A 17,251-nucleotide genomic window follows, 5' to 3' on the forward strand; every position below is an offset into this window, starting at 1 on the left:
CAACAACCAGCCTGGTGATATAATATGCTGGCTAAACCTCCACACAGAAGCAAAATGGCCGATAGTAAACTAACCGATCGTACAGCGTCTGACAGTCATCTAGGGGTTATGCATGTTTTGTTTACAGTTTGAGAACTACAGTCGCGCAAAAAAGGATACTCGCCTTTCTTCATTTTTTCTACTATTAACATTTCGCCTATCGGTGATGTCATTTCTTATTCAATTTAGCCTTGAAAGCCTCGAAGAACTAGCTTGCTAGGCTAGCTACCTTGCTAGCGGTAGGTCTGCAAGAATTTTTGCACAGAAGCACTTTATGTCCTACGTGATTCCCGAGGTAAGTTCTGAACACAAATATGCGCCCTTTGAATGTTTTCGCTGCATATGTGCGTATTAAAGCTGTTGAATATTTCATTATTTACACGAGCAGCAACACACTTTTCCCATTTAGGATAGCTACGCTTGTTAGGCGTTGAAATGCTAAAGGAACGTCACACAAGTTCGTCGTTGTCGTTTAGCCTTGTCGAAGTACAATTCCGCTTGTAGTCTTTACAGCTATGTTTTGTTCCCATTTTTTTAAGTTGCGAAATTCAAATAGTTAAATGTGTTAATGAAATAAACTTGTTTGAAATCAGGTGACACATTGTTAGTTATCATGACGTTCCTGTTGGCCGCACTCGGCTGCGTTGTGGTCGTACGGAGCTACAGAGGCACCTTGTTCTATGACAGCTCCCTGCCTCCAGTCCCCGGCTCTTTAGGTCAAAGCACGGTGCTTAACAGCTGCTTTTTAAAGTGGACTTAACTAATCGCTCCTACAAGTGAAGCTCGTCTTTTGGCCTCTTGTAGCGACACAGCTATTCGGTACTGGCCTGTTGTTTACACGAGGTTTAGGTTAATTGCTCCCTTCGGCTGCGGACATCTGCCGTGTGGGGGAATTTGTCGTTTAATTTATAAAGTGATTTTAAAATCTGATGCCAGTTGGTGCATTACACGGTGAAGAGTTAAACCAGTTAGCTTGCATCCGCGTTGAGTGCTAATTATGTGCAGCTTAGCTAACAGAATAGTCTGGCCTGGTCGTATGTATAGGTCTGGAATCAGGTCCATTTACTTAAATATTTGTAGCCTATTTGCCTCTAAATTCAATGACCCAGATAGGAATATGAATGCATGTTTGTCTTTGTCTCACATTTCATTGTTAAATTACAACCTGAAACATTAGCTTTACATTCGCCTGAAACATTAGCTTTCGATAGTATATTTGATTGCCGACGGCCAATTCTTCAAATCACATAACTAAAAATTAATCATACATGATCGTATGTATTCAATGTGATGTAGCACTGTAGAAAAACGGCTTTCAAAATAAACCAAAAGCATAATGGAAACATTTGGAGTATATTTAGGTGCTACCAGGGTTAGATGAGATATGTTTTGTTTTCCACAAAAATTCAGTCACGTGACTTGGATGCGTTTGCATATTGCATTTATCAACTTTGACTCGTAGGTAGCAGCTTTGAGGATACAAACGACTGTGTTCTTCATAGCACTGGACAGATAGCTCGCTAATCATGTACTTGTATCCTCAGAATTATGCTGCTGTTGCATCGCTTACAGCATTAACAAAACACATGCCTTTTCCAGACATGTTTAAAGTTGTACATTTGTTTGGCTGCTGTCTGTATTACCTGTCAGTTAGAATTGCAATGGTTTGCTGGGTAATAAATTATGCAGGTAGAAGCTAGGCTACCGAGGGCTGTTGTCAAGCTGTGCCCCTGGTTAACATTACAGTCCTTACAACAGTGACAGTGCTCCAATAGACCTATCAGCGATCTGATGAACACATGTTGGAAGTCTATATATGTGTTTGTGTGTGTGTGTGTTTTTTTTTTTTGTGTAAGTTTCATGCTTCTGAGAGCTTTTCAAAAGCATGCAACTTTTATTGTGGTTTGAATTATTTAAATAATTGAATGTGCACATTTCTCTTCACAGACAGGAGAATCAAGAAGGGGAACAGTAGTTCATGGAAGACAAGAAAAAGAAGAAAGAAGAGAAAAAGAAAAGGGAAACCTCTCAGAAGGTAAATCTTGTTCGGACATTGCTAAATTTAGCTGAGAATCAGTGCAGTATTCCATGTTTTTAAAAAAACGATTACGACAGTCTTTATTTGGATCGCTGTTTATTATATTGCAGATGACACATCTTTAAAGTTTTAGAGTTTAGTACTGTGTGAAATATTTAATCACATTTAGAAAATTTATGTGTGCGTAACTTTGAGTACATCCCTCCAGTTTAGTACAATACTAAAGTCTATTAGAAGATACCAAAAGTTGTGGATTTATGTGTGAAATAACCTGAAGTACCCTGATCTTGTTGCTTTTATTTGTTTTGCGTTTAAAATAAAACAGTCCTATATTTTACATTTGACTCGTGTCTTTTAGGTGCCAGACCAGAAAGTCAAAGGTATGTTTGATTTTAACAAAAGAAATAAAATCTTCCTTTTATCACTCATTATTCTTATATGGCTTCTGTATCTTGCTTTTCAATAGAAAGTATTTAATCATGCATGGCCCTACCCCATTGTAAACTTTAATGTGTTGTAAATGTCTTGGGGAATTATTGCAAATGATTGAACCTACTCACACTGTAAATAAGTTACTGATTTTCTTAAACTGTGTCAGAAATCTACAGTCTTTTATTTTTGTCTAACGGAATACTACCAGTGCTTCACACCTCATGTCTGTTTTCAGTGCCAGAATCAGCCAAGCCCTCCTCTTCCCAGCCGCTCACCACCCCAGGCTCAGTGTCCCCCAGCCCTGGCCCTGTATCTCCCTCTTCCCCCAGTCCTGGTGCAGGTGGGGTCTCTTCCCAAGTCCCTCCTGGTGGTGGGAACAATGCAAAGCAGCGGACTGCTGTGGCCAACGGACAGCCCTCCTCCTCTCCCTCTGGAAGTCAAACCCCCCAGCAGCAGCGATACATGTCTAGAGAGGTCCCACCAAGATTTCGCTGCCAGCAGGACCATAAAGTGCTACTGAAGAGGGGCCAGCCACCGCTGTCCTCCATGCTGCTGGGGGGAGGAGGAGGAGGGGAAGGGGGCACAGGAGGAGGCAGTGGCTGGGTTGCTGCCCCGTCCTCACAAGGAGCAGATAACCCCAATGCAAACGCAGGTGGGATAATTTCTTAGCATGAGCAAACTTTGTTAATAGGTCATCCTGCAGCCATGAAAAAGATTTTACAACATAGTCAATGAGAATGTGTAACTCTGTCTTTGTAAAATTATATTAATGTCATGTATTAATTATGCTGACTAATAATAATTTGGGACTACCAGTCGGTTAAATGTGCAAATAGTTTGTTAGGATTATCACTGGCTAACGTTTTCGATAAGTTAACATTTACCAAAAATTTCTGCAGATTCCAACCTGGGTTCATCTTGCCCTTCACCCCCCAACTCATCCTCATTATGTATTGCTCTGTCGTCTTCTACTACTTCTTCAACTTATGCAAATTCCACATGGGGGGCAGGCTCTGGCAGCCAGTCCTCTTCTCAGGGCTGCGGGAAGGTGATTGTGGATGGGACTGACCTGGAGGACTGGCCCACCATCACAGGCGGGGCCAAATTAAGTTCTGATGGGGCTGGAGGAGAGATGCCCGAGCAAGACTGCCCCAGTAACAACAGTAGTGCCTCATGGGGTGAGAGAAACATCCAGCAGAAGGGAGGAACAGTAGGAGGAGCAGGGAACATGGACAATCCTTCCCCACCTCGTTCTTCTCCTCTTTCCTCTTCCTCGCTTAATGAATGTGCTCAGTCGGGTGGTGGCGCATGGGTCTCTTCTTCCTCATCCCAAGTAGAGGCAGGGCTAGGATCAGCAGCATTTTACAATTCCAAAGTTTCCCATCTACTTCCTGGGTCTCAGGAGAGCCCTGCAGGTGGCAGCAGCAGTGTCCCTGGTGCCAACTTCAACCCCAATGTGAACCCCTCTGCTTGGCCCGCCTTAGGGCAGAGTGGAACTCCCACATCAGCCAGTGATGGCCTCCCACTGCGCTCATCCATTACTTCAGCTTCCTCATTCTCTGCCAGCACCACCCTCATCACCACTCAAACACCTTCATCTGTGAATCAAACTGGTCTCTACCAGCAGCACACTGAAACAGCTGGGGGAGCCAGGAGTGGAGAACAGCAGCAGCACTTAGGAAACCCAGGGCCAGATATGGGTTCAAGCGGGGAAGCAGGAGAAGCAGGACCAAATCAGGAAGATGGCAGCGAGGGGAGCTCTGCGGTTGTTAATGAAGTAGAGGGGAGTGATAATCTTTCTAGCTCTTTGTCTTCCTCTTCTGCTGCCTCTTCTTCTTGGAAATCCATGCCTCCAGTGCCCTCTGAACTCAGTATAGATGCCTCACAGGCTGATGGGTGGGGTGGAGGAGGAACTGGAGCTCAGGGGCAGGAAGGGAATGTTTGGGGCTTTAATAGTCAGGATGACAAGGCAGGGTGGAGCAGGGGGAATAGTGGGGGATCAACTACCCCGGTGGTATCTCAGGGAGTGTGGAAAGGAAGCAGTTCAGAAGGAGATTGGGGTGGCACTGCAGAAGGTGGAAGTCTAGGTAATTTAGCAATAGGAAGTGGAAGAGGAGGAGATGGGAGCAGCATCGGCAGTAGTGCAGGCAGTGTAGGTGTTGGTGGCAGCAGCTTAGAGGACTCTGCCTCACCAAAGTTTGCAACTATGACAAAAGCTTGGGACAATCAGAAAGGGGCAGAAAGTGGGGAAGGGACGGTTGGGGATTGGGCTGGAGGAGAAGGACAGGGTGGAGGCACTGGAGGTGGAGGGCCCTCTTCTAGTGGAGGTGGATCCATAGCTGAAAGTGGTGATAGCGAAAATAAGCAGGAGCACTCCTCTTCTGTACTCCATCACCCCCAGCAGTCGTCCGGTGCTGACGTGGCCTTACTTAGCATGCTCAATCGATCTGATCTGGACCCCAGGGTTCTGTCTAACACAGGCTGGGGTCAGACCCAGATACGACAGAATGTGGCATGGGACCTGGACACAAAAGGAGCAGGAAACAGAAATGAAAGGAACCCCTCATCTTCCTCTGCATTCTCATCAACAACCATGAACACTACCACTAGTCGCAGTCCTAGATACCCATCTAACACTGGTTCAGTATCTAATGATACATCTGCTGGTGGTCACACAACCAGCCTAAACTCCGGTTCTGCTACAGCTAGAGATGGTTGGGATGGTGGGGCTGTACAGTCCGCCGATGGTCCTTTTATGCCCAGTAGCACTATAAGAAAGTCAGAATTGTCAGAAGACGATATGGAGGGCAGCCAGGGAAAGACAGCTGGAGGATGGGGCGATCTCCCCCCTGAAAGCCAGGGGAAAGAATGGAGGACTGATGGACAGCAATGGGGAGATCACAGAGGAGGAAACTGGAGAGACTTTGGAGAACAGGATAGTGGGTGGCGGGAAAGTTCAGAGAATAAAGGAACAGGGGGATGGAAAGGGTCTACAAGAGGAGAGACGGGTGGTTGGAGAGAAGATTGGACACAGAGAGACTCTGCTCCTGGAGGTGGGTGGGGGGATGGGAAAAGTAGAAGTGGAAGCAACTCTGATGAGGGATCCTCCTGGGGAAATTTGGATGAGGGAGGAACTAAACGAGGAGGATGGGGAGGAGGAGGAGATGTGGGTGGAGGCAAATCCCACCAAGACTGGGGGAATGCCAAACCCCACGCAGCAGCAGCACAGATGCCAAACAGCCAAGTGGCACCAATGAAAGCCCCAAATCAACAGCAACAGCAATCACAGGGCCAGCAGCCACCAGGAGGACCCATGCAAGGAGGCTGGAACAGCCGGTCAGGTGTTGTAGGTGGAGGTCCACCTTCCAAGAATCAGAACCAAAGTTCGGGCTGGACCTCAGGTCCAATCCCCCAAATCTCTGGGGGTGGAGGTGATTCCCTGGAGCCTAGTGGTTGGGAAGAGCCTTCCCCTCAGTCCATCAGTCGCAAAATGGAAATTGATGATGGCACATCAGCCTGGGGAGACCCAACACGCTACAACACCAAGAATGTGAATTTGTGGGACAAGAACAGTGCGATGTCAGGCCAAAGTCACAGTCAGCAGGCTCCACCACCACCCATGCAGCAACAACCTCCAAGAAGACAGCAGGGGGTGCAGCACAGCACTAACACAAACCCTGGCAATGGTGCAGTGGGTAAGAAGTTGTATTGTTATAAATAAGAATGCAAATGGGAAATAGTAACAAAAGAAGATTAAGTATCATTGTAGATGACATGAAGAGACTTTGTGTGTGTTTGTTTTTGTTTTGTTTTTTTTAACTTGACACATTCTGAAGTCTTGTGTTGAATTCATTTAAATGTCTGGGCTCAGGTATGTGGGGAGGAGGTGCACCAAACGTGGATAATGGTACAGCTGCCTGGGGCCAAACATCAGATGCACCCTCAAGCTGGGGTGAACCAGATGAGCCCAGCAAAGCATCTAGCTGGAGGAACCCTTCACCCAACCCTGTTAAACCTGGTAAGAGCAAAAGAAATGAGTAAAACTACACTATTTTGGTTATGACATGACTTATGTAGCATAAGATGAAATTTCTCATAAATAACACATCACTCAATATGAACAATCTTCATGCTACAAAACCCAAGTTACTGATTTAACCATCCTTTTTTTTTCCCTCTTCAGTAACTAAGTCTATTGAAAGCTGGGGTGGGAAGGGCGATGGCTCCATTTCGGCATCCAGGCACCCCAGCTGGGAAGAGGAAGATGATGGTGGTGGAGGGGTCTGGAACAGTACTGGCTCCCAAGGAAGCAGCTCTTCTTTTAACTCTGGAGGCTGGGGTCAGACTCATGGGGGAAAAAGAGGCAACATCAAGGTGGGAAAAGGACAAACGCGTGTCCTTGCTTGGCTCAAAACAAAACTGTTCCTGTTTTATTATATTTTTTTTTAATAATCCTATTGTGCACTTTTTAAATGCCCCTTTTTCATTGAAAGTAATGTTTGAATTTCTTCCAGAGTGGAGCAGGAGACAGCTGGATGAATCCAGTGTCACGGCAGTTTTCAAACATGGGTCTTCTGGTAAGATATCAAAATCGTAGTATTTATTTTTAAATGATAAATTTATTTTACTGTTGTAAGTTTTCTTTTAGTTTTTATCAAAACAAGCGAAACTTGTTAATTTAAATGAAGGGTGTTCAGAGCTGGTCCTTGAGGACCACTGTCCTGCAGGTTTTAAATGTTTCCTGCTGCAGCACACTTGAATCAGATTAATGGGTCAACATGCTTGGGCAGCATTCAACAAGCTGTAGAGGAGAGCCGTTTAATTTGAATCTGGTGTGTTGGAGCAGGGAAATATCTAAAGCTTACACGAGCTGGACAGCGCTGATTTAAATAGTTCTTTTATGATTGAGATAACGTCCCCCAGGCTATTGTTTCTGTGCTATGAACAAAGTTGTCACTACATGGCTATATTTTTCAGGGTGATGATCCAGGTGTTGACAAAAAGATGGAAGGAGACAAGAGAGGAATAAATGATTATAATGGAGAGATGCGGAGAGGAGGAAGAGGTTTTGGAGGATACCGAATGCCTAGTTCCAAAGACATGGGCCCTATTGACATGGGGTCGTATGGTGAAAAGGTAAGAGTCTGGTTCTAATGGGAACTGGATTTTAATTACTTTTTTTAAGTTTTCAGTCTGTAAAACTATAATTAGTCCATCATTTTAACATTTAAGTGGAGAGCCAGTGAAAAAGTGATCTACCTTTATTCTAAATTAGTTTTTGTTGTGCTAATTTAAGAAAGCATCATCACAAATGCTTTTTTCCCGTCTCCAGGTGGGTGGCCATGGAGTGTTTGTTGGCGGTGGAGGAGGGATGTCTCAGCCTCGAGGGATGCACCAACCTGGCATGCATCCCATGAACCCCTCTCAGGGGTTACGTGCTCAAGTGCCTCATCAGTTCCTGTCTGCTCAGGTCTGTCATCTCATATCCTTCATTTTTCTTGTTATGACTAAGTTGTTTTTATAATAAACGAGCATCTTTGCATGTGATTTTCATATAGAACATCACGGCAGCCTTGCAAGGTTTAAGCCAGGGTTATGCTAAAGGCTTTTAGGACAATATTGACAGTGTTTGAACAATATACGATGTACTTCTTGGTTAACAAAATACTAACAGTATGTAAAGGTAGGCCATAAAAATTGTTTGGTACATGCAGATCCAAAAGTTATTAATGCAGATCACGATCAACATGAATTTGCCACATGAGTACCTGCAGCTGCAATGGACAGAGCTCAATGAACATGGTGTACCTGTTTTCTCATGATTTGCACCATTGAATCTGTACCAAGACCCATATATGTACATTTTCTTGTGACACACAGGTGCCGAGTCCTATGCTGAAGCAGATGCCCTCTCCTGGTGGCAGTGTGGGTGGAGTAGTCGGAGGAGTAGGAGGTGTCAGTGGCGTTGGTAGTGTCGGAGGGGTTGGCGGTGTTGGCGGAGGAGTGTTCCCTCCTCAGATTTCCCCACAGCAGCTAGCAATGCTCAGCAACATTTACCCCCACGTGCAGCAGTTCCATCTGGTACGTGCTAAAATACCAGACCAACACTGATGGTCTGAGTCATCACATTGAAATTAATAATCCATATCTGACCGGTTTTTGTACACTTTTTCTGTGGTTGAATGTTTTAACAGCTTTTCAGTGCATAGTGAACAGCTGTAAACCTTGTCTTTTCATATCTGACTCAGTCTAAGTTATTAAAGTGTTTGTTACAACAAGGCTTTTGTGTTCATTTATTCATGCCAGTCTTTGACCATTTCTGCCTGCCAACCCACAGGCTTGTCAGCTTCTGCTACAGCAGCAGCAACAGCAGCAGCTTCTACAGAACCAGCGGAAGTTCCCTCAACCTCAGCCTCTCAGGCAGCAGGCAGACCCCCAGCAGGTGAGCATATGAGAGGTTTAGTTCTTTCTGTCATGCAAAACTACATTATCTCAGTCATTGCTGCAAAATCTGCTGTAACCACATTGCCCTTCTCACACTATGGACAAAACCTAAAAGGGAAGTGGTCATCCACTGAATTAATATTTTTATTAGTGCAGGGTACCCTTCAGTCATGGAGACTATATTAACCAAACAAAATGTTTTTAAATGAATCCTCTTTTTTAAATCTTGTCCTCCTCAGCTGGCAAGGATTATGGCTATTCTACAACAGCAGAGGCAGCATCAGCAGGGTGGAGTTGCAGGAGCAACAACAGGAGGAGGAAGCTCCAAACTTTCCCCATCTCATCTGGGAGGAGGCCTATCCAAGCAGGCCATGGTAGACCCCCTTCCACACCCTGGAATGGGCGGTCCCTTATCAGACCTTCATGCCAAAACACAAGGGATGTATGCTGGTATGTGGTTAGACATGATGATGTACTCTCCAATTTGCCCAATGGATTGAACTGAGCAGTAGTACTGTGTTATTGCTTTAACAGATGCATTTTTCTTACCAGGGCTTACACCTGGTGGCAACCTGTCGTCACTGGAGCTCAGTCCCATGATGGGAGGGATGAAGGACATCGGTGGACAGCAGTCCCGTTTCAAATGGATGATGGAGGGACATTCCCCGACTCCCTCTCCCCCTGACACAACCCTTCACAAGAATGGTAGGTTAACAGGTGGTTTGCAGGATAATTTATGCAAAATTTGGGGTATACGCGCCTCTCATCCTGCTGTAAATCTAATCACATTTTTCACACTATCTGCATGAGATGCTGTGAATTATGTATGTGAAAGATATTTATTTCAATCTGTTTGACCCCGTTTCCTTGAATCTCCAAGGCCCCTTACCTAGTGCGATTAAGGTTAGAGGAGGGTCCCCTTTCTCCCAGTATGACATGCTGGGTGGTGAAAGTTTAGGGATTCCACCTCAAGGCTCTGCAGATAACTGGCACAGAACTCCTGGGAGTAAAATGGGGAACAAACCTGCCACGTCTAGCTGGCCTCCAGGTAAATAAATCTTTTATTAAAAGCTTTTTATAACCAAACATGTGCAATGCACTTAAGATAAATTTGAGTTTGGATTATTTGTGAGAATATTTCAGTTTATAAATACTTTTTTCTTGTCTCTGATGGCAGAGTTCCAGCCTGGTGTGCCATGGAAAGGAATACAAAGTAGTGGAGACCCAGAATCTGATCCCTACATGACCCCTGGTAGTGTTCTTGGCTCCCCTGGATCCCCAAACCTCAATGACCCTGACCACCAGTTACTAAGAGACAACATAGGTATTTAACTCAGTATATCAAATATTTAAGAACGTTTGACTGGTAGTTGAAACATTATCATTTTATCCCGAATTAAGGAAATAATAGATGAGACTAGCATTTGCAATGGCACTTTGACAAGCAAGAAAGGAACAAAAAGTTAAAATTGAATTTAAGCACATTAAATAAGTCCTTTAAATCGGCTTACTGTGCCATTGTTAATAGACCACATTATGCTAAGTTCCATGTTGAAACTGCAGTTCATCTCTGTTAGGATAAAGGTTGAATGAGGAATCTACTGCTGCAAAGCTGTGTTTCCACCTGCACGAGATACTTTGCCCCACATCTATTTTCTGTGTAGGTAGTTCTTTCAGAAACTATTTTCAGAATTGGCCTTGCAGCACTGAACGCTCTGATTGGTCAAGTTTTTTTTTTTTTTTTTTTTTTTGTAAACCTCAGCCAAAAAAACTGTAATGGCTCTGCTTAGGGCAGAGTGCTTTTAGTTTTTGTTTTTTGTTTTTTTTTCCTCCTTCTTCTTCTTTTTGCTAGATCGTCTCATGGTAAATGTCTGCAGCAGTTTAAATCAGCTCCACCACAGAAATGTGCAACGGGTCAAAAGGTCACTTGTATCTGGTTCACTGAGTCGGGGAGAAACAGAGTGCAGTGATGTTGTAGTGGAGCAAGTCAGAGTGAATGACAGCCAGTAATATATTTAACAAAGCAATAAATTATAGATATAATGCAATATTTTCTTCGTTTCACAGCAATACTTTCTGAATTAAACACACCCGCACCTTGAAACAACCTTGTATAAAGGTGCCTCAGATTTTGTGCGAATGCAGCTGAATTGCACTCCTTCCTTATCACTGTGGCTTCACAGCTCTGCCTTTCTCAGACCTGCAGCTCCTACACAGATGGAGAGCAGAGGTTGTAGACTTTTCTGTGTATCAAAATGACACTGGAAACAAAAGTTTGTATAAAACTGCTCTTGCTTTCAGCCAATTGGCACTTCACACAGCATCATCTCAAGCCTGTGTACTGCTAACTTTTTGGGAACTGACACATCTACCTATTTGCAACAGAGAAACCTGCAGGGACTCGGAGTGCAACAAATGGATAACTTGGTCCACATATTAAAAGGCTCTTAGCATGGCTGTTTAATTTTCTGTAAAGGTAATCTTGCTCCACATGCTTCCTCTGCAACAAGCCATGTGTCCTGTAGTGATCAAACTCTAGTTGGTAACTCCTCAATCTGTCATCAGCACCAAGATGGCAAGTTTGACAACTGTGCTGAAGTCAGGAATGATGTCCATGTAAACCTTTACCATAGCTAATTAAGAATGGACACTTGGTCTGAACTGGACAAAGTGGTGTGGTACAGGCCTGTGTGGTTAACATTATTGTAAAAAGTACAAAAGCCAAAAGAAAAAAAGGCCATCTAGATTTGCCTAAGCAAATAGGTACGAGCCTCCTATTGGATAACTAGTGAATCACAATTCATGTTTCAGCTGGTAACAAGCTATTTAAGCCCAACTGATGGAATGAGTAGCTTCTCTTTTCTTAAACATCCATGTTGAAAGACACATCCTGTTGTCATGGAAACTATGTTAGTCTTTAACAAACAGCAGAAACATTTAAGGATATTGCAGAAACTATTTAAAAACTGGGTTAAGAACTGTCCAATGCATTATTAAAAACTGTAAGAAAAGCGGGGAGCCGCAGGATTCCGTCTTCCAAACTCAGAAAAAAATCCTGAATGATGGTATCGTAATTACTTAAATGTTTGGTGATATCAAATAAAAGAAAAATATTAGCAGAACTCGTGACTATGTTTATTAATGAAAGTAAAAGCTTTTCCATATGCACTGTGCAAAGGGAATTTGAAGGGATTGGGACCACTGTGTAGCCATAATCAGTGAGGCTAACTGGAGAAAAGGGCTTCAGTTTGCTAGGGAGCATTAATATTTGGACTCTGGAGAAACAGAAGATGGTCGTATGGTCTGATGAGTCCAGTTTTTCCCTGTTGCAAAGTGATGCAGGGTAAGAAGAGAGGAGGATGAAGTGATGGCAGCCATCATGTCTAGTCCCTACTGTACAAGCCTGTGGGGGCAGTCTATGATCTGGGATTGCTGCAGTTAGTCAGGTCTAGCTTCAGCAACATTATGTGTCCAAAGAATGAGGTCAGCTGATACCTGAATATACTGAATGAGCAGGTTATTCCATTAATGGATTATTTCTTCCCTGATGGCAAGGGCATATTCCAAGATGACAATGCCAGGATTCTTCCAGCTCCAATGGGTGATTTTCATAATGCATACGTCCAGACAGTTATTATATATTTGATTGTTCAAATTGTTTAGGCAAGAAAGCATGTGAGCAGGGAATAGGTTTTACTGGTTTTTCATGAAGAAACTCAGTAAACAGCCTGGATTTGTGCAATTGGCCGGGCAGAATTGCCCAGGAACCAGTTATGCAGTGCGGAGTTAGTGTACTTAGTATACTTTTTACAGTGATGGACTCACACTACCTCCTATTCGGGACGCATTCTTTTGACTTCGTCCACTCTTTAGTGACGTTACACGGACAGTCAGCACTGCCAAGGAAATTTTTCCCGGCCATTTGCACAAATCAAGGTTGTGCACTTGTGTTTCTTCATGGGAAACTGGTAGAAATGCCTCACCTGTTCTCGTGCCTTCCTAATGATTTGAACAGGGAAACACAGTAACTGCCCGGAATCGCTCTAATTTCCTCTGTAAAGACGGACCCACTGCATATTTCAATTCACTGCTTAGCTTTCTAACCGGCAGATGTAGTTATGAGCATAATGCGAGTGAGGTATGCATAAATTAAGAAAAGGGTCTATTGAGAAAGAGTTGTTCAGGGAGCATGGGAGCAGATTAAGTCAATGTAGTGGATATGGTGTGGTTTTTTTTGCCATTTTTATAATGAGGTTTAACAATACTCCATTATAAAACTCTCCAGTGTTTTTTTTGTTTTTTTTTTTGTAGTCAGCACTTTCATTTACAACTTGATCTGCGGTTAAACTGTGTTATTGTTATAGGAAGTGACATCCAAATAATTGTGTAATGTTTTGCAGGGCCAAACCCCTCTCTCAACACCTCGCTGCCTTCACCTGGTGCCTGGCCCTACAGTGCCTCGGACAGCTCCCTCAGCAATGCACACAGCACAGGTTTGATTTTTCTTTACTTTGGATTTAAAACTTGCTGAAAACAGCTTTTTTTTTTTTTTGTGCTGCTATAGTGTAATTGCATTAGCGTTCTTTCCACTTGTGTTTTGGTCTGCAAAGATTTCACGCACATTAACAGTAGGATGTTTTCTCTGTTTTGTTTTTCATATTACTGTATCCTTCTCAGGAAAGTACTCAGAGTACAAGCCCAGCTGGCCTCCAGAGCCCATCGGACAAAACAAGTTGTGGAGGACCAATCGCAACAGCTCACAGCTGCCACGCCCCCCACCTGGACTAACCAATCAAAAGCAGGCCTCGCCCTCCCCATGGGGTACTGGAGGTCCACGGTTGGCCCGAAGCTGGGGAGGGGGTGGGATCAATCAAGAGTCAAGATTTGGGCCAGGTGATTTTACAGCGAATCTGTTTCATAACCATTTTGTGAGCTTAACTTCATGCTGTATGGAGGAAGAGCTTTTTCACATAGGGCAGACTTTTTATTATCACTAACACCATAAAAAATTCTATTTAAATTTAAACACAGCAGTCCATAGTACAAATGTTTCATCTTAGTCATCTTTTGTGTTTGTCCTCCCCCTTTTTTTTTTATCCTTTTGTAGGCTCAGCTTGGAGTGACGGTGTTGCCTCCAGAGGCAGCTGCTGGTTGCTGCTGAGTAACCTGACTCCTCAGGTAAGGAGAGAGGGAAGCACAGGGAGAGTAAATGAAACTCACAATGTTAAACCTGTGCTCTGTAAACTGGTAGTGCAGAATGAAGTAAATATAACAGTATGGTGTGTAAGGAATTTAAAATTGAAATAATGTAATATATGTGGCGGATTTTGAGATTTGAAACCTCTTTATTACATATTGTTTCTCAGGCCTTGTAAACCTTTTTATAATGGCAGGTGGCAGCCAGAAAACTGGTCAGGGTTTAAACACAGATGTACTTCTGTGGCCATTAATTTGTATTCCTTCTTAGTCTTTTGTGCAAATCATACAGAACCCAGTGTAATTAGACAAAAATTGGAACTTGCATGAGTATAATCAGTTATGGCTCACTTAAATGATACTTGCATGACACTTTTTTTTTTTTTTTTAAGAAAATACTAGAAATAAAACTGTCAGTTTTGACAGCAGTTTTATTTGGATATTGTCATTGTTTATATGGACAGGCTTGAAAAACTTAGTTTGTTGTAACTGTTACAGATCTAAAAAGCCACAGTGCATCATCTACAATGTTTACACAGTTTTCCATGTACATAACCACTGTTGTATAACCACCGTTGTATAACCTCCTTGGTTCCTTGACGTTTGTCTGGCCCAACTGTTGATGGCTTACGATGCTGGATAATTACTGTAGAACCTTCCTCTTTCGTTCACACTGAAAATAATTATTTTGTCTCATGTAGATTGATGGCTCCACGCTGAGAACTATCTGTATGCAGCATGGCCCCCTGCTCACCTTCCACCTGGGCCTTACCCAGGGCAGCGCTCTGATTCGTTACAGCAGCCGGCAGGAAGCAGCCAAGGCTCAGGGGGCACTGCACATGTAGGTTAACTATTAACATCCCTTATACACAACTGTCAACCAATAAGCATTGCTGTTTTGAGCTTAAAAATCCTGTTTCTCTAACTTCTTCTCAGGTGTGTTTTGGGAAACACCACAATCCTGGCGGAATTTGTGAGTGAAGAAGAAGTTGCACGCTATTTTGCACATTCCCAGGCAGGAGGGACAGAAGGGGCCAGCTCAGGAGGAGCAGCAGGCAGCGGGGTGCCTGGTTCATCTGGAACGGGCACAGCTGTAGCCAGCAGCGGGGGAAGCTCCCCGGGGAGTGAGCGGGCAGCAGTGGGTGCATCTTCAGGTGGAAATGGGAATGGCGGTGGAGGAGGGGAAAGTGGAGCAGTGATTCTACCTGGCGTGAGAGCCTCTGGCTCTGGCTGGCAGAGCCTTGATGGTACAGGCACTTCTTCGGAAACCTCTTCAGCCCAAGGACCTGGGCTGGGGATATTTTCCCAGTGGAGCACCAACGGGGCAGGGGAGGGAGGGGTTGTTGGTGGAGTAGAGACTGGGAGATCTGGGCTGTGGGGAGGTATGACTGCTGGATACCCAGGCAGCAGCCTGTGGGGAGCACCACAAATGGAGGAAAGGCACCAATTGGACAGCCCTGCCGGATTGTTGCCTGGCGACCTGCTGGGGAGAGGGGCTGATTCGATCTGATGAGGACCCCTGCCCCACCCACCCCCCCCTCCATTTGTATGTGTTGCTTTGGACACACTGATACAGCATACACTGGGATACATATGTACTTACTATGGCACACACATACATTTACATGGTATGCATATTAATATACCACATACATGTACATGCATACACATACATAGTATGCATATAAATGTGCACACATAAAGCAGAAATGTGAGACATGCTTACACACATTCTCATGGCCAGACTTAAGCTATTATAAAAAACAAATGCAGGGACTGTTAGATGTGTACACAGCCTTTTTCCACAGATGAAGATTTCAACTGCTTAGACTTGAAACCTGAAAAAGAATGAAAAGTCAGTTAGTCTGAAAGACTTGACCGGATTGCAATGTGCTTAGTAAATAGGGGACTTTTCAACAGATTTACATAAACATGCACACACCAAATACAGCGAAGCCTTCAGACAGACAGGCACTGTAAACAGCATTACCTTCATCGTATATGAGAACTTAAAAACTACTACATGATGTGAGGTTTAAAAGTGCAGTTTGTATTCACGTCCCCTTAAAGACGGAGATTGAATCCAAACACATGCAAACAGCTCTGATTGACAACAGAACTGTATCTTACTGTGTATGTTGAGTTTTTTTCTGTTTGTATGTATGGTTTTAATTTTTGAACAGTGAAAATATTGAAAAATGTCATTGTTCTGTTTTCGAAATGCTGACCTCCTACTGTTGTATCTCACGCACTCTTTCTCTGTTATTCTTTCTTGAACATGTTTGTTACTGTTGCAGTGATAAATGTTAAATTGCTGGCAGATTTAGGCCATGATGCATTTCTCCACGTGTCGAAGCTGTGTGCAGTATCGTACACGCTACGTGAGTATGAGTGAGGCTGAGACCAAGTAAGTGGATTAAACCACCGCAGTTCTGTGTGTGTGTGTGTGTGTGTGAGTGAGTGAATGTGAGGATAATGTGTGTGTGCATGTTAATGCCTGTCATAATGTGCGCAAGGCTGCTTACTATACAGAAGGTCTATACAAAAATGTTTTGAGTGCATTCGGTATACTGCTGACTGTGTTAAGAAATATAGGCACTAATGCTTTTTTTCTGTTATTTGAAGTTTTTCTCTTTTTTTTTTTTTTAAAAGCAAAGTTGTCTTTTTTATTGTCTGACCTGCAATAATAATAAAAAAAAAACATTTTAATGACACAAAGAGTTGAAGGCATATGCGTTTAGAAAATGGACATGCCAAATCTTATCAAACTGTGTGGATTGGGGGGGGAGGGATGGGGTGGGTTGTTTACAGTTACAGAGTAAGCGTTACCGTACGTTTTTAATGTTTTGTTGTTGTGTATTCGTTTTAAATTAAGACAGGCTTTAACACTCCTGTTCAGTGTTTTTGTTTTGAGATTTTACAAAGGAAAAATTTATTTAAACAATGAGAACAAGATTAATAAAGATGAAAGTATTGGCTTCTAAATTTGTCTTTGTGGTTATTTTTCTTTTCTGTATGCCAGTTCAGTAATATTGCTTTGACACATGGAGAACTCTAGTAACATTGTGTGTTATCACGTGTTGTAGTTACATCATCATCATG

General features: G+C 43.4%; 1 protein-coding gene across 1 annotated transcript; it reads left to right on the forward strand.

The window, feature by feature from the left end:
• Positions 1-31: 31 nt before the first annotated feature.
• LOC121650497 (trinucleotide repeat-containing gene 6B protein-like) lies at positions 32-17,134 on the forward strand. Its single transcript, XM_042002047.1, has 21 exons — positions 32-334; positions 1,987-2,074; positions 2,436-2,457; positions 2,745-3,161; positions 3,409-6,204; positions 6,381-6,527; positions 6,693-6,883; positions 7,024-7,086; positions 7,487-7,645; positions 7,842-7,979; positions 8,390-8,590; positions 8,847-8,951; positions 9,193-9,403; positions 9,506-9,658; positions 9,834-10,001; positions 10,131-10,277; positions 13,354-13,446; positions 13,631-13,846; positions 14,061-14,131; positions 14,851-14,990; positions 15,086-17,134. Exons 2-21 carry the CDS (start codon positions 2,018-2,020, stop codon positions 15,657-15,659), a joined length of 6,069 nt encoding a protein of 2,022 aa, XP_041857981.1. The 5' UTR covers positions 32-334; positions 1,987-2,017; the 3' UTR covers positions 15,660-17,134.
• The last annotated feature ends 117 nt before the right edge of the window (positions 17,135-17,251 follow it).

Source organism: Melanotaenia boesemani, chromosome 2 (assembly GCF_017639745.1).
Source record: "Melanotaenia boesemani isolate fMelBoe1 chromosome 2, fMelBoe1.pri, whole genome shotgun sequence".
In the NCBI taxonomy this organism is placed as follows: Eukaryota; Metazoa; Chordata; class Actinopteri; order Atheriniformes; family Melanotaeniidae; genus Melanotaenia; species Melanotaenia boesemani.